A 25,929-nucleotide genomic window follows, 5' to 3' on the forward strand; every position below is an offset into this window, starting at 1 on the left:
CTAATTATCAGAGCAGAGATGCAACCAACAGATAACAAAGACCATGTAATACAAGAGCTGAAAAGGAAAACTTGCTGTGTTTATTTTATACTTTGCACACTGTGTCAAGACAGGTACAGGATGTGGCTGGTTTCAGGAGGAGCCCTTACCTGGGCTGGTTGCGAGTGCACCCTGCCTAACTTTTCCTCTTGTTCATCTAATTATTTGTTGGCTCACAAATAAAAGCAAGAATGCACATCCAAAAACCACAGTCTGCTGGAACGCTGTAGGCCTTGACTAGGAACGTAGGAGTGCTGCTGCTGTGGTTACCCCTGTTGGGTCACCACAGCTCTGAGCCAATGGCAAGTTTAGTCATCGTGCAGCTATTATTCAAGCACGTCAAATGTATTTTCTAAAAACTAAGTAATTAAGGCCCTATCTCCAAAGCCCACATATATTCCAGGTATCTGATGGAGACTTAGGGGGCACCTCAAGATTCTGCTATCATGCTCAAGCTGCCTACATCGAGCATTCCTGCACAAGTCTTTTTCAGAACAGGTGAATGCAGAGACGCCTAGCAAGGATTACGGAAGACCTTAACTATTTAAATATTAAACAACTAGGTTATTTTAAGAATAGCAAGCACTTTTTAGGTGCAAACAGAAATTTATTTCTCTTTTGGAGAGAATTCATGTGCCCAAAGATCTGTAGTTCATCACATAGAAAATACAAGTCTATCTTCTCATACCGACTTTGTGACACACAGATCATACAAATTGTATGAATCTCCAAGCAAAAATCCTTCAGTAATTTTTGCTATAACAGGCTCAAAGCAAGACAAAAGTAGATGCCATGAACTCTTTTTACCAGCTACAAAACGTGGTTTTCCCAAGCCTTCAATATCTAAAATGAGGCATTTGATATGAATTACTTTCACAGAGCATCACTAGCTGCTTTCTGAAAGTCACGTAGCTTATATCTGGTTTGGGCTGACAGCAAAGATTACGTTATTTACTTATTTATCTATGCAAAGTTTTAGTTATTTTACACAACATAATTACTGCTCACTTTGTTCAGGAGGAAGGGCTGTGGAAAGGAGTTGAACTGTTACTTGGTCATGCCAGACAGATCCAAACTTTTACTCTGAAGGAGGTAACACTGAAAATCAGTGTCAAGCTTTTCATAAGACCGGAAATGCTAACCCTTAAGCTACATTTTTCAAACTTGAAATTAAAAACATTTAGAATTTGTTTGCTTAAGCTCATTACTAGTCACAGCAAATGTTTGCCTTTATATTCCTTCATTTAAAGGTACATAAAGAATCCAGAGAGATATTTTACTGTGTAGCTTCAGGATTGAACCCATTATTGTTTGTAAAGTGATAATACCGTGCAATTATGAAATATCACATTTTTATTCAAATTTGGTGACATTTTAGAGAACATTTAATAGAAATAGCATTCAGTTCCTGCTGAGAACTGCCATGTGCTGCTTAACTCTTCTTGCTTCTTAAATACTCACGGTTAATATCTTTCCAACACATCCATAGACCTTAAAAAAGCACTATTTTACTGCAAAAATCAAACACTTGTTAATAAAATAATTTTTGATCTTTACCAACCAACACAAAACATCTCTTCAGCTTACCTTTCTTTTAGTGCTAAAAAACTGGGAATATGTCAACTACTTCAGTTGTCTGGCAAATACAAGATAAATTGACCCATTTATTTACAGACTGAACAAGGCCAATCCATTTCATGCTGCAGTGCTGACCCTTATCACAGATACTGTGAATGAGCAGTCCATTACAATATGTACAAGTGACCTTTAATTGCATTAATGGCTTTGTTGCATGTTCTTCCACTGCGACAACACAATTATGGAATAAATATTTCTAAACAACATAATTATTTAAATGCAAACATATATGAGCTTAGTCTACTGGCAAAGAACTGCAGATGTATTATGATTTAAATGCTGAAGTTCTGAAAAATTGAATGAAACCCTCATGTTAGGCTTCTATAATGTCAGACAACCCATAAAATAAATGTAGTTTATGAAATAAATGTCACGATAGTACAAATCTTCATCTGCAGTCTAAAAGTTAATGGTACCTTCCTGTATTCATCTTCAGAACATACGCTGAAATCTACGTTATTTAGTTCCGCACAATAAAAAGCTGGTGATTTCAAACTAAACCTCTTCACATATTCACAAGCCTTAAATGTTCTGAAATTCCATACATTGTATAGAACATATTACTTGATTTCAGTTCAACATACTATTAGAATTCAGAAATTTTCTTCTCTTCAAGTAGGAAGACTCCAAGTACTGTTTTACCTCAAGTTATTATAATTCAAAAATAATCTCCTAAAACTTTATCTAAATTGTACTGTCACAATTTTAAACACGTTTATTTATTCAAAATTGTTTGAAAGAATGTAATACATTTTTGACAGGCAGTCTTTTACAATATTGAAATCAAATCCTTGATTTCATCAAACCCTTCATATTCTGCGCCTTATTCCTGGAAGGCTCATGCCAAAATGATTTAGTTTGATTTTCTTTAACAATGGTAGGTTGGCTTGACAGCATCTGACAAAACAATTCAGTGAAGTACACCATACCAGGTAAAGAGAACCTGAACTGGCTACTAGGTGAAATAATGCAGACTAGAGCTTGGAATTATGACAGAATCAGTTTTATGGGAAAGTATTTAAGTATTACTAATTTGAGATCTTTAAGTATTACTATTTTGACTTTTGCTTGAATAAGCCTAAGGTAATGTCTTCATTAATACCATAGGAAAAATGGTCAGGAAAATACAATACAAAAATGGTCCAACTAGCATAGATTTCATTTGAAGGTTATTAAAATGTTTTACCCTTTCTATTAGAAAGCTTAATTTGACACAGAGTTCCCTGTATGTGTGTCCCGGAGCTGAAGTGGAACATCCACTAGAGGTTTGCCAGGTATAACACTGCTGTTCTAGGCAAGCTGAGGAAAAAGAAGTTTTCTATGCAATTCCCAGAGGTTCCCATATTCTCCAATATATGGTGATGAGAGGCCCTGAAGGGTTTTATTACAGAGAGAATTAAAGAAATTCACTTTCTTTAAATAACACTTCAGAATAGTTCTGTCTTGCTCTTAACCAGGAATTACCTGCAAGGTTTCATCCATGCCACAGGCACTGGCAGCCTGGCAGTCTCAAGCCTGGTACAGGCAGGTTCCTCTCTGAGCTTACAAGGCCCTAACATGAGGTCAAGACTCGTAATGTCCTCAGTGCGTGACTCTAAAATACAAGGAGTTGTTTACATGGAGATCCCAATATCACAGCAGACATCATGTAGTATACATTAGCTTTGGTGTTACACCGTGTGAACTTTATCCCAGCAAACATGAATTAATTTCCATATTTTACTGACTACATAACTGCTACATAACTATCATTTTAAGTTTCTAACAAACCAGTCTTTTGCCTTCTGACAGTTCTCAAGCTCACATCCTTTTCATTAAAATACTGCCTAAGATAGTTCATTAATTCAAACGCGTTTATTAAATTCAACATTAAACAACTCTGCGGGAGTTAGTGAAAGATGGCCAGGATTAGGGAGAGCCACTAATGGAGGCTGCTTCAAGTCAAATCTTCTTGGAAGAAGCCTAAAAAAGTGATGCCACCAGGATTACAGCAGACACTTAATTCTGCTTGTTGTTATGGGGTGTGTGTGTGTAACACCTCTCCTGATTTTACTTCCCAATCTGCCACGTTAAAGGAAAAGTTTTAAGCCTTCTTCCTGCTGGGAACACAACATGTGCATGACAATCTGGAGTTACAACTAAATCTCGCTCACTGATTTTCTTAAAGTGCTTTTAACGATAGATGAAGGAAGAACATCATTACAATGCCTTTGGAATCATACAATTATTTTTAATTATATAAAGATTCTGTTGCTGTTGTCTATGCTGATGTTTCCTTCCAAAGACACATCCTTTCACTCTGACAACTGACTCTAGGCAAAATGCACTGCAGTCAGAGTGCCATGTTGTATCTGCCTACCACTGAGCAACTACAGCTTGGCTGCCACAGGAGCCCTTTGCTGCTGACTTTCTTCCTTTTCTCTTAAGAAACCTCTCTCAGAAAAGAATCTCATGAACTCGTACGTTATGCTCTTGAAACTTACTTATTTTTGCCATGTGGATCTTGTGAATTCTTCAAAATAAGTAAAAATGAAAATTTCACAGCAGTTGTAATAACTGTCAGACAGATGATATACAGCTTATAAGAAAAAGCTTATTTTCTCTACTATTAATAATTGACAGCTACCTGACGGTTGAAAAATTCAAGCAAAACTCATATTTCCAAAAAATCTGTTCATTTTTGCATACAGTTTATGGACAGTTTTAACTTTAAACACAAAATTCTGGAGGCTTACGTTGACCAGACAGTAAGAAAGGGACTTAATCAAATATGCATCTTCTCCAACTGTCTTGTCAAACCAGGTAATGATGTCCTGCCAGCCAAACTCAGAGGGAACATGTGAAACAAATACAAAAGTAAACAGGCCTTAAGCTGCCCAAGGGAAAGTCAGCAAGATGGCAATTTCAATCATTTGGAATAATACTAAAGCAGCCTTAGGCTTTTCTCAGAATGGAAACATGTCACTGTTACTGCAATATTTCAACGAATCAGAAGGCAAAAGAAGGAACACTTATGTAATCACAGCCGTGGAACAGCACTTTAACTCAACGTTTAGGAGGAAAATAATTAAGAGGAAATTCCCTTTTTGTGAGCGATTGTACCTAAATAACAAAGACAAACAATGTTTCCTTAAGACATTCTAGGAGTGAAAAAATCAGAGAGAAATTCCTTTGGTTTTGATACAGCAGGCTTGGGCATAACAATGAAAAAAATTCTACCAAATGAAAGGGTGAGAATAATGTTTCTACAAAATGTATCCGGCGTTGATAAAAGATACAACCTGAGCAACAACAACAAAAAAAAAAAGCAAAAAGAACTTCAGGAACAATACTGCCAAAAAGTTTTATCGAGATGAACGGGTTGTCATATCATTTAACTGAGAAATCAAAAAATATTTCAAATATTTGGGGAACTTACCTAATCAGTAGACTTTCAGTATGTGTCTAGTCATGTAGCCATCTTTTAGTCAATCATCAGAAAATCAAAGGCAAATTGGCATGACTCAACCCAAACTTTAATACCGCATGATTGTGTCGTGTAAGCTTGTTTTGTGCGAGGGCTGCTGTGGTTTTAGCAGAGAGATTAACGACCGGACCTAAGCTGGCCTCCAAACCTTGCCCTGCTGATGCCTCAAGCCCTTTGAAGTCTGACCATCATACCTGGCAAAACAACAGTGGGAACTAGGCTGGTGTCAGATCTAATCAAGTTTCCTGCCTCAGCATAGCTAACTATGGGGTACACTAATTGGCCCAATTGCGGATTATACCTTTTGCTACAGATTCAAGACAATAATTTAGTCAAATGATGGTTTTTATCTCCTTCTAATTAAGATTCCAAAGTGGGAAGAAATAGGATTAGACAGGCTAACTTCAAAATTGTGTCCTTTAAAGAGGCATGCACATGAGATTGGTCGCTGATAATATTGCATATACTAATATATAGCTGTTAACTAACGTGAAGATTTGGGAAAACTGGGTGCAGCTACTGCACCTTTTACCATAAGGATTTAAGTGCACCTGGGAAAGGCCTACCTCATAATTTGAAAATGGAAAATGAGCGCTCATAGTTACCCACCAAAAAGCATTGCCATCCGTAAGGTGAAAAAATCCCCAGCCTTTACAACAAGCTTCCATCAATCTGATTGTGATGAAGACGCAAGAAAACAGATTGAAATGATTCTGCAGACTACAATGAGGTAGAGTCCCTCCCACAAAAATGAAGTCTAATAAAACAGATCTGACGTTTAGAGTTGGTTACCGATGAGGGCCAAACTGGTGATCCAGACATGAGAAAATCCATGCCCCGTGCCCTCATTATAAACCATAAAATAAGAAAGTTCTATTGACAAAAACTTGTTGGAAAAAATTTTGCTATTAGTCAGAAGTCACGTATTTCAAACTTTTCTTATGCAATTTCATCTTAAAGAGGCATCTGGAGTAGAGGCCAATATTGTAACCCAAATTGGGTATGTAACTAAGCAGTCGCTTTCCAAAAACTGCTACGTACTCAAAATATATTTCAAACTTGCATTTCAGCTACGAAAGAAGTCCTAAACTTGGATGCACTTTATATAAACCATACTCGTGCGTGTAATGCAGGCTGTTGTGCCGCTTCATGCTTTTACACCAGAACAAAACTGACTGCTGACTCATCACATTCTAACTGCAGAACCCAGTTTTAGAAGACTGTATTCACATCCCCTCTTCATTCAATTTTCCCTTGCTCCCATTTTCCTACGGACCTCATTGCTCCACACAGGCTCACTGCAGTCTGTCTCTCCGAGTATAAGGAAGAAAAACTTTTGAAGTAATGAAACGTAGGCAGGATCTTACGAGTTCAAAAAGGACCAGTTTGAGTCAGTTTAACTTCTGGAAAGCATATCTCCAACAGAAACTGAAAAGGGCTGCAGCTGAGCAATGAAGAGAGAAATTACTCAAGTGGGTCATGGACACGTCTGGGGCAACAGGTTGCTCCGAGAGTTCCACTGCAGCCGTTCCCAGCAGCTCCGTCCCATGGCTGATTACATTCCTTTCACAGAGCCTCCTGTTTAGTTCCCCTCCACACTTTCCCCCTTTCAAATTACATTATGAATCACACACAGAAAAGATATATTCTTAGTCAGGATTCAAAGTGGAAAGAATCACAATTTTCTAATTTATAGCTCTTTGAACTGTGATTTTCCTGCGCTGCCTAATGACACTGTGTGCTTCTTTGCGCTTCTAAAAGCAGTAAAAACATTTGTATTTTAAAACCAGCTGCAGACTATTAAAGTTTCTGCTTGTAACGTACTGCTCAAAGCAGTTGCTGAAACGGTGTAATACCTCACAGCGCCTGGTTGCATTAACTGCATTCTCTGGAAAATGAGAAAGGTTACCAATGAACGTCTTTGGGGAAAATAGCCTTCCTTCGTGTATTTGCCTCTAAGCGGCTTTTGAAGAGGATACCTCGACTTGGGAAACTTCTGGCACGCATGCAGAGATGACCTGCTTGAAGAAGTGGCTGCCTGATTAACTATTAACTGCTCTCAATAGGATTAGATAATTAAAGACATTGATGACCATTAATTAGGAGGAGGGCACCTTAATTTGTCACTTGATAGGGCCCTTTCAATGATTTATAGGTTAGGGCTACTTGCAATTGTGAAGGGGAGGAGGCAGTGAAGAGAGGGAACCCTCAAGTTACCTTATCAAGTGGCCAGCTAAAAAGGGCAGAGGGTCAAATAAGGGCCAAAGTGGTCACTTAAGGGTGAAGTCCCAAACACCAAAGCAGTGCCAAGCCACATTGACCATCATTTGGTGATGGAGTAAAAAATATGCTAATTTATTGGTGGCAATTCTCTCTTTTTATGGTTTCAAGCAGTTAAGACAAGTGGCCTGCTTAAGAGCTTTTCATTTGAAAAGAGATTAAACAAAATGGTTTGTCAGGGATGCTTGGCTGTTTTATGTCTTTGTTAAAAAAAAATTTGCCCAGACTGTACCGATGACTATCACATCACCCCAAAAGCCATCTCCCATCTCTAAGCATTACTTGGTTAATAAATACATCAGCTCTAATTGCTTAATAGCGCTGTGTTCATTTGCTCTTTAGCAAGATTAAAATGAAATACATCTTTTGTATTACTGCCTTCTATCAGGACTGTCTGCATAAAGGTCACGGAAAAAAGTTTAAATTTAGTAGGAAATTTACTTAAGGACATTAGTGTAAATGATACTGTGTTTAAAATGACATAAAAGAGCGAAAGGTGATTTCAGTAATGCAAAGAAAATGGTTTCTGAATACTGATAAGGACACTTATCCCTCATACCACACACAATTTTAGGCAGCATTATACATTAAAATCCCTCTACCGGGGTAATAACATGTAGCTACTTTCCCACCCACTAACAGAAGTAAGAGCAAGTCATTAACATTTAATTAAATATGCTCCTGACATCCTTAGAAACATGTCACGCTTTGTTATTGAAGGTTGTGGCCTACTTTCTATGTACATTTTAAACCAAAATAAACTATTTATAACAGACCGATTTAGTGTGGCAAACGAGACGTCTTTAATTAGAAGGCATACGGCCGTGTTTTATAAAACCGTTCGGAAAAGCAAAAACGTAACGAAAAGAATTTACAACATCCGATGCATATTTCATGCATTTCACAAAACGAAACATAAGAGACGGGATTAGCTCCACCTTTTGGGTTCTAAATAGTGAAACAAAACCGCTTCTCTTACCTCAACGGTGAACTGCTTCCTTTTTAATCTAAAAGCAAGGTCCTTCGTGTCTGACACATCACAGATCAAGCTATTAAGCCGAGGAATCTGATGCACATGAAGCAAACCTTGTGGAAAGAAAAAGTAAAGGAGGGGAAAAAAATAAGAGAACGCTGTCATCCAGATGCATAAATTAGAGAGTCTTACAGCAGAATCCTGTATATTTACACACACTCATCCTCCCCTTTTTAAACTGGAGCTTACTACCAGGAGCAATGAAGCAAACGGTGCGATTATACTCAAGTAATCAAGCAGAATAAGATAAACAGAAATCCTTGTGCGAGGAAAACTAATTGCACTTTGGTACAGAAGTACAGATGTAAAGAGGGATCTTAATACTTGTCAAAACTACAGCCGGTTTGTGTGTGATTTTCTCTTGTATTTACAGTAAGCAAATATGGCTATCACCTTGCATGCTGCCCACGGCACCACTGAGTGATCTTTATTTTATTAAATGCACCAGTAAGCAGCCAGCAAAACAAGGCTTATGGGTTAGTGATAACCACCGAGGCTCTAATGAGCGGTGCTGCGCCCTGCGCCCTCAAGAAGGCTGAGGAAAAGTTTCTGGAAAACACCGATTTTGAGCACCCTCTGCATGAATTTTAACCCCTCCGCCATCCGCCCAGAAATCCATTTTCCATGCACAAGAGGCTGAGCTGGCCGCTCAGATGTTTGCACCAGCGCTAGGTACACTGCAAGCTCTGCATTCTGTCACTCGCAGCTCACGCTGATGTTTTCTGACAAGGACGCTGGATGGTTTTTGTGCAGCCTAATATAGTTTCTGAACAACCTAAGGGTGATTTTCTACATCTGAAAACCAGGAAAATTCTACAGGGCTTCTCGATTACTGGCCTATATTTGCTATTCATAAAGCCAGTGTCAGAATGGAAATACTGAACATTTACAAAAGGCATCTCGCCTGAAAACGGCAGCTGTGAGAGAGAAAACCCCAAACATTAAAGCCCTTATTTAAAGGAAGGCAAGTATTTTTCAGAGTCTTATTTCTTTTTTAAAGGGAGAGTAGGGAAAGAAAGCTCCTAAAATTGAAATATTGTAAAAAGCCAAATGCTTATAAGGTACTAAAAGCAAGGTCCTCAATGCTGTTACAAAAATATTTTGTAATAATTAGCTTCCGAATATTTAAGCCTTCTACCCCTGCCTCCAATCTGAGAGCATATAAAAATATTTCTTTCAGTTTTGAGTTCAGAGTATAACCATCATGTGCAGGAGCAGCAGGCATAACAAAGGGTTGTTTTTATGTCTTATTTTTAATGTTTAATTACAGCCAATTTACATCATTGTTATTTTACCGACTCCTCGACCCCCTGAATTTACAGACACCTTAACGAAATTACTAATGCAAAATTCATTAAATAATGCAAGAATTTAAACAAACTTTTCCTGACTAATGACAAAAACTCCCATCATTTGCAGTAAATAAATCAGCTTAAAACATAAGTATGGATGAAAATAACCCGCATGGTTAAAATCATTAAAAATATCTGTTATTAAGGCTGCCTAACTCACAAAAGCTGTGCACTGGTATATAATTTTATTAAGAAGTACCAAAAATGATTTTTTTAAGCTTTTACAGGAAAATAGGAAATAACTGCTAAAAAGCACATTGTCTTAAAAAGATCTCCTGTCTGCTGAGAAAAGTGATATCAAACTGACAGAATTATGTTAGCATAAACAAATGCCACGTCACGATTATACAATGGGGAAAATAATTAGGCGAATTATTCCAGCTTTTCTTTAGAATTTCTTTTTCATCCACCTTCTTCAGACGAAGAAATATGCACTATTTTCTCCGTCAAAACATTTTCCCCTCATTTATTACTCAAAGCCTGCATACACACAGTGGTATCTCAACACCATTCTTGCTGCTTTTTCTCTACGTTCTGCTGTGCACTGCCACGCTCTCACATGTTTACAGCAGGTTTTGGTAAGCAGTTTACTTTCAGCAGAAGGTTTCCATGGAACTACAGTAGCATCACAACAATAATAGCTGTAATTTATGCACGCTCCGAGCGCTGCTCTGGATTAGCTGTAACTGTTTGTTATTCACTGCTTGGGCTATGCATAACTTCTTATCTAATCTTCTAAAATTTAAATAGTTCTGCTGAAACAGCTTACAGAATCTTTGGGGAAAAAAAAAAAGATTACAGGATTAAACGCCATTACACATTTTGAAGATAAATCACTTGAAAGGCTACATGCCTTTTTGCTAAGATTAGTTTCACATTTTACATGCCACATACATCCACATTCATTTCTGTAAATGCATAGCTGCTCTAACTGAAAGCTGCAAAACAGCACATTATTTTTAGAGAAACTTTACATATCGCATCGTTTAGCAGATTATTCCCTTTAATATAATATATGTTTTTCCATGTTCTCTACTTAAAACTTGTCAGATCAGAAGTATTGATTTCATGACAAGTTCAGCTCACTGGTCAGATGATTGCCAAGCCTCCTCTGCATGTGAATTCCCCAAAGCCTGCCTGTTGAGATGTACATCTGATTGAGCCATGCCTCAGTAATACGGCTTGACAACATGCAAGGAGTTGCCATGTTTCCTTTGCAGCCTTAATGCACTTTACGGAAAATTTTCCTAACTCAAGACCGGTTAGCAAGGAGGAACATTTAAGAGGTATATTCTAAAATGAAATCAAATTCTACTTTAGAGCAGATACCCAATTGGAGGGTAAAGCCGCTAAGTGCCCTAGAAACACTCAGGGCAGACTTTTCGCATTGCTAAAGATGGAACTTACCGTGGTAATCCTTGTATAATGGATTGGTTTCTCTCTCAGAGCCAATAAATGATTCAAGACCAACTACCACATCTGACAAGTTTGTTACACGTTCCATAATTGCTTTATTCTGTAAGACATGGAAACAAAATACACATCGTATGTGATGAAAAAAGTAATTAATGTTCATGGAGTAAGCCTTGGTCTTCTCAGTGACAAACGGTAGGAAAAAGTAGGTCATCGATACCTAGAAATTAGATGGAAGGCTATTTTATTTGCTTAAAATAGATGGAAATTTGTGCCTAAAGAAAAATATACTTGGCTCTAGGAGAAAACATTATAGAGCCAACAGCACTAAATTCATATTTTCCTAATCTTTCTAAGATAAGCGTTAGTTAACAGTGCAGATATTTACAAGCTGTGTGGCAGTAAGCATCAAGTTGCATTACCACTACTCAACATATTGGAGATTTATGAGTGCTTCAGTGATGTCACAATTTAATAAAGAAAAGGAAAAAAGGGACACATCTGTGCTAAAAAGCAAAACAGTCCTTCATGTAAAGAAACAGTTATTTCAAAACTGCCAGGACAGCTGGCACGATCTTCTTCCCGATGGCTGTAGTTGCTGCGCCCATCACAGCAACGGGGGTATCAAGTGCCATCGCCTCACAACGCACCCATGCCACCCAGAAAGAACTAGCCCTGTAGCTCCACATTAGAATTTTGTATTTTTTATTAATCTTAAATACTTTCGTCCGTTCTGAGCTTCTGTTGGCAAACTATGTGACTGACAGTACAAAATGTGAATTTAAACATTTTTTTCAATTTTAAATAAAAAATCGCACAGTAATCGCTACCATAGAGAAAGGGAAGATGCTAGATATGTCTTTACAATCTGTGCATTACGCTGACGTGCTTGTTTATTAAAATAGCGAGCACTGCATCAATTGCTTTCAACAATAGAGCCACAGAGAAGCCTACGAGGCAGATGCAGAAGGTGACCATTTCCTACTCCTGCCAAAGAGGTGAGCACTGTAACCATGGCCTGCCCTGCACAGACCAATCTGCTCAGGGTACAAGGCCCAAAGCCGCCTGTCCCCTGGTACCTCCATACCCCCTCCCTTCCCCACCTTATGGGCCAGATGGCATTAAATCCTCTGGACTGGTCTCTTTACAAAGCTGCTACTTGTGCTCAGGCCAAAATGGTCTATCCCCATGGAATCAGAGGACTTCAGTTTTACCTGCAAAGTCTAACAACATGTAAAGATAAAATAATATAATACTACAGAATTCCCTTTCTGAGCAATGATGCAAGTGAACTGAGGTAAAAGAATGTTGCTTCCAGATCAAGCCTTACACTTCATTATTGCATGCCCTAATTATATCCACTGCTGAAATATTAAAGATGACTTGCAAATTAGTTCCTCTTCTAGGAAGGGAGAGACAGCATACCGTATTCTAATGGAAACTCTTAGTCACATTATTTTATAGGGTCAGTCACTTAAGGACACTATAAATCTGATGTAGCCAGTGACCTCTGTATATCCACAAACTTGAAATTACCTTATTTTGCCAATTCTTCAGCAGGTTGCTGGGTGCTATTTGTGTAAGTAATAAACATTACACTGTAATATAGGCTAACAGGTAAATACAGGTGATTTCTGGAAGCTAACCTGAATTCTTAGGATAGGAAAAAAAAATTAGACTGTTTGGAAAAAAGTTCACTGTTCATTAGTCTTTTTGCTTGCTTGTTTTAACCAAGAAGGGTTACAAAGACTGTAGGTAGAAAGATGCTCAACCATCAGCAAGGCATCCTCATCATTACAAGTGCTGTAAATCCTAAGAATAGCATCTTTCCTATTTAGTCCTAGATCTGGAAATATTAAAGCAATTCAATATTTACCTAGTGATACATACTTCAGCATGTTGGTTTCAGTTCTTCTTCTGAATAGTTTGCTTTCTTTAATTGTAATCCGTTCGCCTATGTTGATTTTGTTGTTATTTTTAAAGTGTGTCAAAATATTCTCTGGGCTTAATGCAGTGTATCTTGGGAAATATTTTCCACAATGAATTGCCACAACAAATAGACATTTGCTTATGTGGCATTGTTGTCATAGATCTGTATCTATCGTGTATTTTCTAGTTTGCAGTGTTCAGCACATTAATGCCCAATCAAAGCTGACGTCAGCACACAGATAGTTGTGATGTATGGCATACTGACATAAACACACAAATCATGTTGCCCCATCTGGGCTTGAAAATTTAACAGAGCTCCAGATCTTCCTCCAGCCCCATACAAATCTACCTCCTGCTTCTGGCATAAACTTGGCAGCTCTGGAGATGAGCCAGGACATGGGTAGGAGGGAAGCCAGGAATGGGGGGATTCAAGGAAAGAGTTTGTTGGCAACTAGAAGAGGTATTGTTGTAAATTACATTGAGAAATAAATAAATTAAAGAAACCAACCAACTCAGTCCTGGAAAGTTTGCAGTCTTGCTAGATGTACTGCAGGTTTTCTAAATTAGTTAGTTCAGCCAAAATATAATTATTCTAACAATATGGTAGCAACCCTGATGTGCAGACTGGGCTGGGCATTCATTCTATATCTTACTTCATGTTCACTATTTTAGACAGGAGTTTTCTTTTTAGCTCAGACTTGTAATATTTGAGCTCAAATGAAGTGCACTTTCAAAACACTGTTGGAAGAAAATCCATTTAGCTACTTAGATATGTAAATGGCAACTGTACATACATGTTTAACCAGCTTTTAGGGAAAGGCAATTATGGAAAAAGATTGTTTTGTCCTACTAATTTATTTGCAGAATCTACAGAGCTTTGAGTAATTATCTGTGCATGTTTAGAAACACTTATTTGCAAATAAAGCAGTGTACCATCTTCCACATCTGAGGACAAAGCATGGTATTCTAGCAATGCAAACAGACAGAGAGATTGAATACTCAAACTTACACACTGAAATTAAAACCATATATTTTTACTGGATTGAGTTCTTAATGAAGGACAATTTTATCGTAACTATTATTTATCAAATCAACTTTGGTTCATCTGAATTCCACATTAGGAAAAAAAAAGTTTACTTTTTCTGCTTTGCTCTAATTTCTAGTTCTCCTCTCACTTCCTGGCAAAAATTGTCTAGAACACAGAGGTATGTACTCCCATTTTTATTTTGTCGGATTGCAAAGAAATTAAAAACTTCATAAAATTTATGTAAAAGGAGTATTTAAATTCAGTAAGCAAATTCAATAATTGAAAATTTTCCCAGAACAGGTTTAACTTTCCTACGTAGAAAATACAAAAAAGCTCCAAACTTAAAAGGAAAATAAAAACATTTCAGATCTATAATGAAATCCACCTAGCACCTGTTAAAACTCTCGAGTCACATGGATTTCATATATCAGCGTTTGTATACTCATCAATATGTTAATAGACTTATAAGATTGATTTATATATCAAACTGAAAATTAGGTGCATGAAGACTGTCTGTTTTCAAAGAGAAATTTTTGCCTATGTTTTCATAGTGAGGGCTATATTTGACTTCTGTACGCATACACTCACGTAAACTAATTTTGATAATTAATGTATTCACTGTTTTTATTTAAAAACATTCGATTATAAGTTAATACACTGAATCCTAAAATTGAGATCCAGTAACCTGGATGCTTTGTTTGAAAGGTCTCAAAAACAAAGATCAAGTGAGCAAGTTTACGTGAAGTGATTTCATCCTTCTGAACATAAAGCAAATTTGGGCTGTCCCCTTTTTGTCTCTGCTACACTCACCCATGACACTGAAGTAGCTCAGTGCTATAATATAACAACCACATTGGACTGCAATGAAATACTGGCTGGATATTCAATAGGTGTAATCATTCTTAATATTTTCTGAGACATTACCATACAATAAAGTGGTAATGACTTCATGACACACAAATATTTACCACTTGTCATTACTACTTAATCTCCACAGGATTTTGAATTGAAAAGATAAATTATTAACATTAAGAGATACGGCTTAAATATTTAACCATTTGTTAATAATTACTACTGCTAAAATCACAGAATTATCCATACCTTTTATGTAGGAAAAAAATAATAATAAAGTGAGGTATTAGGCCACTGCACTAGTTTTACAGAGATACATTTTGTGTGCTTTTTCATTATTCACCAATCCTGAAAATAAATGATTCATAAATGCTCTGCCAGAACTGTTATACTGGTAATTAACGAAATCTGTAAAGTCAAAAATTGCGTACTTACTCGAACTCCAAGTCGATTAGCACTTTTTTTCAGTGCTTTCACACACCGACTGAACTTTGAATTTAGGTTTTACATAAAATTGATGTTTACTCAGGCCACTGAATACAAGATGAACAACAGTAGTTACATTAAGAAATTTGGGTACTTAGAAAACTGTATCCATATCACATGACAAGCAAATCTAAGTGTGATGTCTTTGATGGAAGACAAGCTCACTTTGCTTGAAATGTATCTAAAGGATTTTCTGCAGACTTCCAACACCTCCAAAGAGGATATGGCCACATTTAAATATTCTGCATTTTCTTCTACCTTTGAAGAATTTTACTGACTGTAATAGAACGCGCATGAATATCTGTTCATATGGATGAAATCAGAGAAGCATTGATTTTGGCTGATTTGTTGATATGTACTATATTAAATTAGAAATCTTCACGCAATGGATAGCATCTTTGAAGAATTTTATACAAGTTACAGCAGCAAAGAAAGGAAATGTAGCAAAAATACAAGCAGGTAATTAGACGCAACATACTCACAAAAATGGGAAGGAAGTGACAAAGCATCTGTTGGCCAATATGTTACATGATGTATTAAACCCAGGTTTTGTTTTTTTTAATGTTTGCACTGATAGTCTGCAAAAACTCAGAGTCTTCCAACTGTGAAACAAGTTAGAACTAGCATTTTTTTTTTTACCTTGAAAACTCAAAATTTTAATTTGAGCCACGGTTACCTTCTCATATACCTGAAACACCATTACCGTTACGGGAACTCTGCAATGGTTATTATCAGTTATATCAGATGCAGGTGGATGACAAGGTATCCCATTTAAACATTCTGGATTTAAATATTCAAGAAAAATGATCAGTCATGAAATAAAAGCTAAATATCACACACTATAAGAATATCTTTGGATCTTTACTGAGGATAGATGACCTGGACTTGTCTATTATGTTAGTTAAAAAAGACTTAATTGCCAGAAAGCATTTGGTACTTAGAATAAAACGTATGTCTGTTTTGCCATTGAAGACCTGAGAGGTTCTTTACAGTGTTGTCAAGGGCCAGCAGCCAAGTGAGCCATGACTTGATATAAATGAAATGAGCAAATCAGTAACAGTTGCTGTTGAGATTCACAGAATAAAAGCGAGAACAAAGACTGCATAGTTTAAATAAAAATTTCCATCTGTTGATCTCCAAGTGCTTTGCAAAAAATCAACAAATGCTGCATTCCTCACTTAGAAGTAATGTACCAAGCACAAAGATGTCATGAGTTGCCCAGAGTCAGGAGTCACTCAACAGAGTGCTGGGAAGTGAACTCTATCTTTTGCTGAAGCCCTGCCTAGTTCCATTAATTTGAGGCTTGGCTTAGAAGGCAGTGACTATGGCTTTGGGGTGCCATGAAAATACGATGGCACGGGAGTCCAAAGCCCAGAAAGGTCTGGGTGCTGAAAATCTAGCTATTACCTTGCAGCGAAAGGTGATAGATGTATGGTTGAACTGAATCTCTTTTCTTTTCTAACAGCACTCATGAATTGAAAGTACAGACTGCAAGTGACTAGGAACTGCTCTGGCAAGCAAGGCTCTTGCTTGGATTTTACCACAGTTGCTAAAGGAAATAAGCTTGACTGAGTCCTCCTGCTTTTTTCTCCAGAAAGGGTGAGGAATTGGACAGAAATCAGTGCATGATTTGGGCTGAAATTAGCCCAGCAACTCCCCAGAACACTACCTGGTCCTCTTTAGCAGTGTCTGTTGTGACAGGACAAGGAGAAATGGATTCAAACTAGAAGAGGGAAGACTTAGACTGAGTGCAAGGAAGAAGTTTTTTACAATAAGGGTGGTGAGGCACTGGAACAAGTCGTCCAGAGAGGTGGAGGAAGTCCTACCCTTGGAGACATTCTAGGTGAGGCTCAACAGGACTCTGAGCACCTGATTGAGCTGTAAATGTTCTAAATGTTCCTGTTTATTGCAGGGGAGTTGGACTAGATGACTTATAAAGGTCCCTCCAACTCAAACGATTCTATGATGATAAGTTTGTCTCATTAGTATAAAAGCACATGAATGAAAAACTGTGTGTTAATATTTGTCTTTAATACCTCGGAGTTTAATAATAGTAAACATTTAAAATATTGAATGCTACAAGTTGGTCGTAGTGTAGGAGATGTAAAAGTAGATAGAAAGAATGAGAGTCACGTTATCAAATCCTGAGAGCCATAACAAAATCGCTGAAATTAACGTATTTGAGACTAACTGGCTTAGCTAAAATCCTAAGATTATACTAGGAATTATTCATGATTAAAAATAAAAAAGGTTTAAGAGTGCCTTCTGTTGTCTTTTTGCCTGAAAAAATGCACTGCAGTTTGCTTTCCAATTCAGGCTAACTACTGCTGCAACTTAAACTCCTTAAACAGTCGATTGCCTTCTACATACAGGTGACCAAAAAAGTCCTCCACTATTATTTCAATTAATAGTACACAAACATCAACAGGAATATCTATCTGACGTTTTTAATCAAGTGCAACGTTCTCAAAAATAAAATCATTTAAAAAAATAATCCCTTATTCAGTATGAAATTATAAGCTGTCATCAGGAGCAGTCTGGCAAAGCTATGTCCAGATGGGATACTGGCTGGGCAATAAGAAGAGGTAGGGTGGAAATGATGGGTAGGCTGGAAATGATGGGAACCTAAGGAAAGACATGATTGCTCCCTCTGCTGGCAAGGCCCTCACCTGCTTTAATTTTTAACTAATGAGTAGGCATTTCTTTAATTATTTAGGATCTAGCCAATAAATAATGCAGAATGTTCCTTCCTCAGTCTGTTGCTCTGTGTTTGCACAATTTTGAACTTATGGTGCCCTATTTCAGTAGAATAATTTGTCACAGGATTAAGGCTCAGGTGGGTATCTAATGGCAGAGTTATTGGATTTACATTTTAATTGTTCACAAAATGAAAGGTAATGTTAAACTAGTCAATTTTCAAAATATTCTATTTTACAATGTGTACAAATTTAATTTATATACTTCATAATACTGTGATAAACTGCTCATCGGATCAGATGAGATAAAAATAACCTTTTTTATGTAGAAATCAAGTAATAAAAAAATGAAACGTTATGCAACACAAACATACAAAATTACACATCATACCAAAAGTGCTCTTCTTCCATGAGTAAAATTCGTGACCAAGGAATTTGGGGATTATTTTTTGCATTAAAGCTTAATTACAACGTGAGGATAAGTCATTCATTATTTGATTTGTGAAATGAATTAATAGCTGCAGTAAGAACATTTAGAAAAAATCTGTTCTAGGATTTTGGCCTACAACCAGAAGCTCCCAGAACAGGAGGGATCAGCTTTTTTGCCCACTGTTCTCATCTGAAACCTGGCTGAAAAGCTACTCCAGCTCCCAGCCTTCCAGAAGGCTCCATCCCAGGAATCCTCGCCTGCCATTTGGTTTGCTGATTTTAATCTCACAGGACTTTCTTACAGTGGCTCCACTATGCTGAACTGGCACTTGCTCCTAGAAGTGAGTTATTATTAAACTTGTAGGTCAATTGTGGCACTAACAACTCTTTGGAAGCTTTCAGCCACAGTGTACAATTTGCTGGTCTAATTAAATATTAATTCTAAGTGTTACATTCTGTGGCTAAGAGCTTTTATTTTCCATCATCAGTCTGGAAGAGAAAGAGGTTACAAGGCTAATTTAATCTTTTTTTTTTTTCCCCTGGCATTAAAGCTTAACTACACAGGCACAAAAACATCATTAAAGATGCAGTATTCCTTTTTATTATGATTATATTGTAATTAATAGAGCAGGTCTAAACAAAAAGATGTAAAATTAGATTTTGAAATTTCAGGGTTTTTGCACAACACCAAAAGTTCATATAAAAGCATACTGAGCAAATGCTGCACAGAAATTCAATATTAAGTGATGTGAAAAACACTTAGGATAGAAAATACTTAAGCAACATTTTAACTATAAAATTAACACTAAATTATTATTCTTTGTACTGAAGTACAACAGATAAAAACTTTAGTTAATACAACATGCACAGGGACTTTTTTTCAAGAACTTCTAGTTCTACTTAAATGAAAAATCTAGTGTTGCTCCAAAACAATACTATCCTCATTTTCCAACAGAGTTACTTGCTTAAAACAGATGACTACTCTGTCTTGCATTAAAGACTGTCTTCTAATCTTTACTTATCACTGTCCAAATGGGCTCAATACATGAGCCTCTTCCCTTCTGCTTCCATAACAGTTGTGTCCATGTCTGGACACTGGGCATTATATTAACTACTTAGTCCAGAAGCCAAAAGATTCCATATGCTTGAACAGATGACTATCTTCATACTGTGATGGGATATTTAACTGTTTAGATCTAATACTGCATTTGAAAGATTTAGTATTAAATAGCACCTCATTTTTCTTGAAGTTTCAATGTCTGTATTTTCAGATTACATAGATAAAACATAAGATATTCTAAAGTTGCATACGCTCATCACATTTTAAGTTTAACATAATCATTATGGAAGCTTAATTTTGTGATTAAATATGTGCTGATGCTTACTGTGATAAGAATGTGTTTATAGTGCTCTAAATTGTAACATATTAGAATGAGAAGGCTTTTTTAGTCAAAGATTTTAACCCAGAAAGTGACCAGTCGTCAAATTAATATAGCGAGGTAAATTAAAAGACAGTTAGCACGGGTGCAAAACATGTTTCAGATGAACAATGTATTTGAGTTTCAAATGAGTATTTGTTACCAAATCAGAAGTGGCAGAGCTAAGATACAGCCTCTTGGCAACCATAAACTTATTTGATGAAAAGAAAATATTTCTATGAATTGATAAGTAAATGCTATAAACAATAATAGAAATTAGAAGCAAAATGTTTTACTCTTACACAATTTACATTTTAATATGTATTTAAAGTGTCTTTGGACTTGCTACTGGATTATAATTTTAAGATGCTTCTATGAATGCTTCGGATATCCAAAAAAGAATATTCCCATCTGAAAACTGTATGAGAAACTGAATAGAATAACTGCCATAAACTCGTGACTCTCAACATTTCTTTGCATGGAAGTTAAATTGTACTTCTTTCATACAACTGAGTATGCCACAGTTAAAGGGGAAAAAAACAAAACAGTATAGTAAAATATAAAGACCATTTCATCTCCATAGTTTCTATTCAGAAGAGGATTTTGAAAGCTTATTCAGCTAAGCTTTTCTAAGATATAGAAAAATACGTGACATTTAATCTTAATACAGTTGGTGTTTAATATTTACATGCACAAATACATTTGAAGGTTATTCAGCATTTTGCACTTGGGAACTCACAGAAGGTAGAGTTCTAGGGAATGCAGTCATGGCTCCTGTCTTAGGAATATAGATTTCAAACCGAGAAATTCACAATTCTGTATTAGCAATGGATTCTAAAGCACTATTGCTTGACTTCAAGTTTAGCTGCTAAAGCTCTCACTGCGAACACAAAAGGCTATGAATGCAAAAAGGTTTGCTTCTGAATTTTTCTACACTGAAACATACAGTGATTTATGCACTCCGGCTCATTCAAAGCATCAAAACATTAATATTGCAGGAAATCAATTTTTTAACATGCTGGATGAAATAACCAAAATACTTGCTAAACAGGACTTCAGACTCAGAGGACAGGTTCTGTAACTTCTGCGACTTATCCGTACTGACTTTTCATTAGTCAATTAATTTCCCTTGGTACACACTGACTAATATGGTGGTTAGTCCTTACCGGTAATACAGCTTCATGTTCAAAATAAAGGGTGGCTTCAATGAAAGCGTTACACGTCTTCAAATGAGAACAATAATCTTCTTAAAAAATACATATTCATGAACTTGACTGTTTACTTAACTGATACAGAGTTGGAAATAAGGAGAATGGAATTATGAAAGTATTTCACATTTCAACTTTTTTGCGAACATAGAACAGTGACGTTAAAATCACATTCTGTAGAACAATTTTTTTTTTTAACACTATGTACTAAAAATGTAGATTGTCAAAATACAGAAAACAAGAGTCCATTCTCGTTCTGATAATATTTCTTAATTTGGAAAGTACAACAACAAATTAAATCCCTGTACAATTTGCCCACCCTGATCATTTTTGCTAGATTTAAAAAATGTAATTAATTTTCCCTTTTCAACTGCACCATCTTATTTCAGAGGCACAACTCATTTTCAAGAAGCAGTAGAAAGCCTTGACAAATAACCTTCCATCAACTGTTTTAATCACATTCATAAATATCTCAATATTTATTACCTGACAGACAGGGTAAAATAAGAGTATGTTTAATCAGGAGAAAATATCAATCAAGAAAAACTTGTCACATATCATCTGAATAAAATTTCTAATTGGTTAAGTTTTTAGAGTCATTTTCTTGAAATCTGCTTCCAGAATAATGTATTTCTGGTTTTGTGATAGAGAAAATAATAGAATATTTGTTTTTCTTTATATACTGCACTAGGAGTTTCATCAATAAAACATAGAGAATTTGTGCTCTTTAGGGGACTACAATTTCATTAACTTACTCTGAAAAAGCTCTATACACAACCAGATTCTTTGTAAATTTGTGTCTTTTCCCAAAATACATCTTTACAGAAGGCTGTAAAGACATTCAGTGTTCCATCAAACTGGGGAATGAGCATCATATTCTGCCAAATGCAATTCAAACTTACTAAATTGAAAGCAGTGAACTAGGTGGATTAGATCCATACTGGTAGATGCGTACCACAGAGGGAAAAGCATCACAAACAAAATCACTGTTTAACGTTCAGTAGACACTGAAGAGACAAAGCATATATCAGTGTGTAGGAAAAAGTGAACGAACAATAAGAGCATTATTGTACTCCACGACTGTGAGTTATGACTGAAAAAAAAGAGACTGTTTAAAAACATATTAAGAAAGCAGCATGGGAGAATAAACAAAACAATGAGAACACGAGGTATATAGGGAGCTTCATCTCACTGTTTTATTATCCAAGAACAAAGATAAAATTTCTGAAATGTAAAGGCAAAATTAAACTTTTCGAAAGAAAAAAGCTGCATAGATTTAATTTGCAAACTCCCTGTCACAGAGCAACATGACAAGTACTTGGCAAAATATACAAAGGAAGCGAATCACTAAGTACACACACAAGTATTTTATTTAATGCACACAAAAATACAGACTATCTGGTCTGGCTTGGAATTACATCGTCCTTGTTGAAATTCAGTAGTATCAATTGTGCGTTTTATTTCTTCTTCACCAGAGTAACTATAACTGGGTGTCAGGGACAAGATATGGCATGAGATAGGACTGAAAACTATTTTTTCAAAAGCAACCATTTCTCTGTAAATATTATGCTAACACGATAACTTGATAACACTTCACATTTTGAAATCCTGTATTCTCTTATTATGTGAAGATTTTACTTGCAGACTCCCTTAATTAATATAGTTAGGAAGCAAAGGATGATACAGCAGATACAGAAATAATTGTTCAGGGAATAAATGTGGAATTTACTACATCTTCAGAATAACAGTATGCATTTCCTATGCCTTCAGCTGGCTTTAAGATTCAACAGAGAAAGCATATGCTAGAACTTATTCTGATTAAATTAAATACACATATACAGGAACGCACTAGGAAAAAAAAACCAACAAAACACCAAACAAATGCCCTCTCTTATTCTCTTGAAAAGATATTTTCTTTACTTTTTTAATCCAGTAAGAAACCTCAGCAACAGAATGGTGAGTAGCTGGGTTGTGAGAATGTGAGCAGCTGCTGTTATTATAACTAAAGGTCTGTCTACGGCTTGAGCCTGAGAGACCACATGTTCGGCTGTCCTCTCATCTTGCCATCCTCACCAATTAACTATTAACATGGAGGGCTGTACACATGCTCTCAGGGGCTCTTTAACAGGCTTCTTGGAGAGTGGAACAACTACACAGCAGGGCTCTGGGAACTGAGTAATGTGGGGTATAAGGAACCCTCAGAGCAGCTTTGCTCCTCCTAATGACAGTTTTCTCCACAGTTTAGTACTTAAAGAAGGATACATAAAGTTTAGCAATTTTAAAAACAACAACAACAGAAAGTAAAGCTTTTATTTGTTTAAGGCCGTGAAGATTCTGGAAACCACATTTCATTTTTTCCCCCTTCAGAATATTCGTCACTTACTGTAAGGTAATTCTGTTAAAATTCAAAATCACAAGTTATGTAGAAAATGAGATCTAATTTCATAGGAACTCTGGGGGAATCGATTTATAGAGAATTGACCAAAATGAAAACAAAAACAACTCCCCCAATAAGTCTACAAGAAAACAAAAGATTATATCCTTCAACTTGTTTCTTAGAAAAACTTGCTCCAGAGACATTTCTGGACTTCTTTAGAATATGGTATCTCTCACTGCTGTATTAAAATATTTAAAAAGTATAATAAAATAGGTTCTGTGTCTCAGCGACAGACAGGAAATCCCAATGTTTAAATAGAAGAAAGTTAGTTTTACATCCACAAATTCCAGTTATTGCAGTAAATTTTACTATCAACCTTTTTAAAGACACGCTGTCATCTAATATTAAAAATAAGCATGTAAGGAGATGGAGTTGCGCAGACAAAAAGTGGTTCGGGTATTCACCTAAATAACATCAGCAGGTACTCAGACACCTTTTCAAAGTGCAGTATGTATGTGAGAATGATGTACTTACTTACACAATATAAGATTTTAATTCAACAATGAAAATTTCCCTTTTACGATGAAGGGAACCATATATAATATGAGGTTTTATCCCATATTATTTTATTATAATCAGTAATGATTAATACCTGGTTTGTTCCTGTTCCCAACAAACCAGAATATTAGAATTAAAGAGTAAACCTGTATCTTTCAATTCCTGGCTTTAAAAACAAGGTCATACATCATCATAATGGGTATGACAGATGAAGACAGTGGATTAAAATGTCTTGTATTGAAACTCTGGACTGTGTTCTGAGGTGGTGTAAAAGCGTGTTATCCCCCCAAAAAGTAGAAAAAAGATTCCTAGCAGAAGTTTCTGTGCTCTGATACTGCTCGAAATGTCTGATATTCTGACTATGACTGATAAAAGGGATAACTATTTAGGACTGTTTTACAACAAGCTAAGGTGCTTGTTGATTTTGCAGCATGACTGTCTGTACGGGACTGCTGAATCACGGCCTGAACCTCTGATTGATCACCTGAGGCGAGCAGTGAGTCAGCCAGGGGAGCACAGGTGAAGGCAAATCACCTGTGCTGCAGGAAGGGGTGGAGCCTGGCTGCACCTCTCCTAGAGCCATTTAAGAGCTGACTGCCAGTGGGGAAGGATCTCTTTAGAATCTGCTTCACTGGAGTTCATCTCGCGAGCCCAGGACAGGGTGAGTGACTTTCTCTCATTATTCCAATAGAAATCATATTAGCCAAGCTCCTGGATATTTATATACCATTTGTGTATCCATTGATTATACACTGTCCCAGAAAAATGTAGAAAGACTACTGTTGTTGTTTAACTTTGCTCTTTGAATCAAAAGAGCTTTCTCAATTTTTAGAATTGTACTTAATTTTTCCCATAAACTTCTAATTTCTGCTTACTGATGTAGCATCAACTACAAAACTTAGCAGAGAGAGATTTCTTACCTCAATAAGGTGAGAGGGCATTGTGATGATGCAAGCTGATAAAGATTTTCGGAGGAGGCCACGTAGAACATACAGAAATTTTGTAATGCTATGAATATCTTCAGGAGTATTGGTGCTACAAATGTCATCATCCCACAACAGGGAACCAAGGCTCTGAATTCCTATCCGTAAAATATTCTTTTGTTTTTTCTATTAAAAGAAGAACACAACACTTGTTATTTTTTTAAATATTAAGAGAAAAATAACATATGGTATATAATTTTAGAAACTACTACAGTTTATAGAGTAATAATTCAGTAGTTTAAGTAATCACAACTTAATCTCAGGGGATCTTGGTGGAAATTACAGTTGGAGTATTTTTGTTTTTTACTTTTACTTGCTGGATAACACACTACCTTAGATAATTAAATACAAGAGTAACAAGTCAGCGTGGAAAAATGCAAAACTACTAATGTGCAATTTCTAAAGCGAACTAGCTAGTTACATATAGTGTATTCTGAAAGAGAATCCTAGAACATTACTTTTTTTCCTCTCATTTCTCTCCTCCTCCTTACTGACTTCAAAAAATACGTAAGCCAATCCCTTCTCCCAAATCTTGTAAGCTGGTCTAGTGGAAGGGCCCGAGAGTTGTCAAACACAACTTTTCCTTCTATTTTTAACTTCTCAAAGAACACTTCTCTTTAGTTAGCTACTGGATACTAGAATTAAAGCTGTTTCAACATGTGACATCCTAAATGGCCTTGTGTTACCTACTAAAGACTGTTTGCTGCACTGCATGACGCTGCTGGAACAGAAGTCAGCAGAGCAA

At 36.4% G+C, this 25,929-nt stretch overlaps 1 protein-coding gene across 1 annotated transcript in view; it reads right to left on the reverse strand.

Annotated features, from left to right (window-relative positions):
• Nucleotides 1-25,929, reverse strand: part of ELP4 (elongator acetyltransferase complex subunit 4) — a 122,624-nt gene that overhangs the window by 59,572 nt on the left and 37,123 nt on the right. Inside the window, exons 7-9 of the mRNA XM_031553355.1 lie at nt 25,122-25,310; nt 11,216-11,324; nt 8,403-8,509 (exon numbers count right to left, since the gene is read on the reverse strand). Of these exons, the coding sequence (XP_031409215.1) occupies nt 8,403-8,509; nt 11,216-11,324; nt 25,122-25,310 (405 nt within the window). The remainder of the gene's footprint in view (nt 1-8,402; nt 8,510-11,215; nt 11,325-25,121; nt 25,311-25,929) is intronic.

Source organism: Meleagris gallopavo, chromosome 5, assembly GCF_000146605.3.
Source record: "Meleagris gallopavo isolate NT-WF06-2002-E0010 breed Aviagen turkey brand Nicholas breeding stock chromosome 5, Turkey_5.1, whole genome shotgun sequence".
NCBI classification, from domain to species: domain Eukaryota; kingdom Metazoa; phylum Chordata; class Aves; order Galliformes; family Phasianidae; genus Meleagris; species Meleagris gallopavo.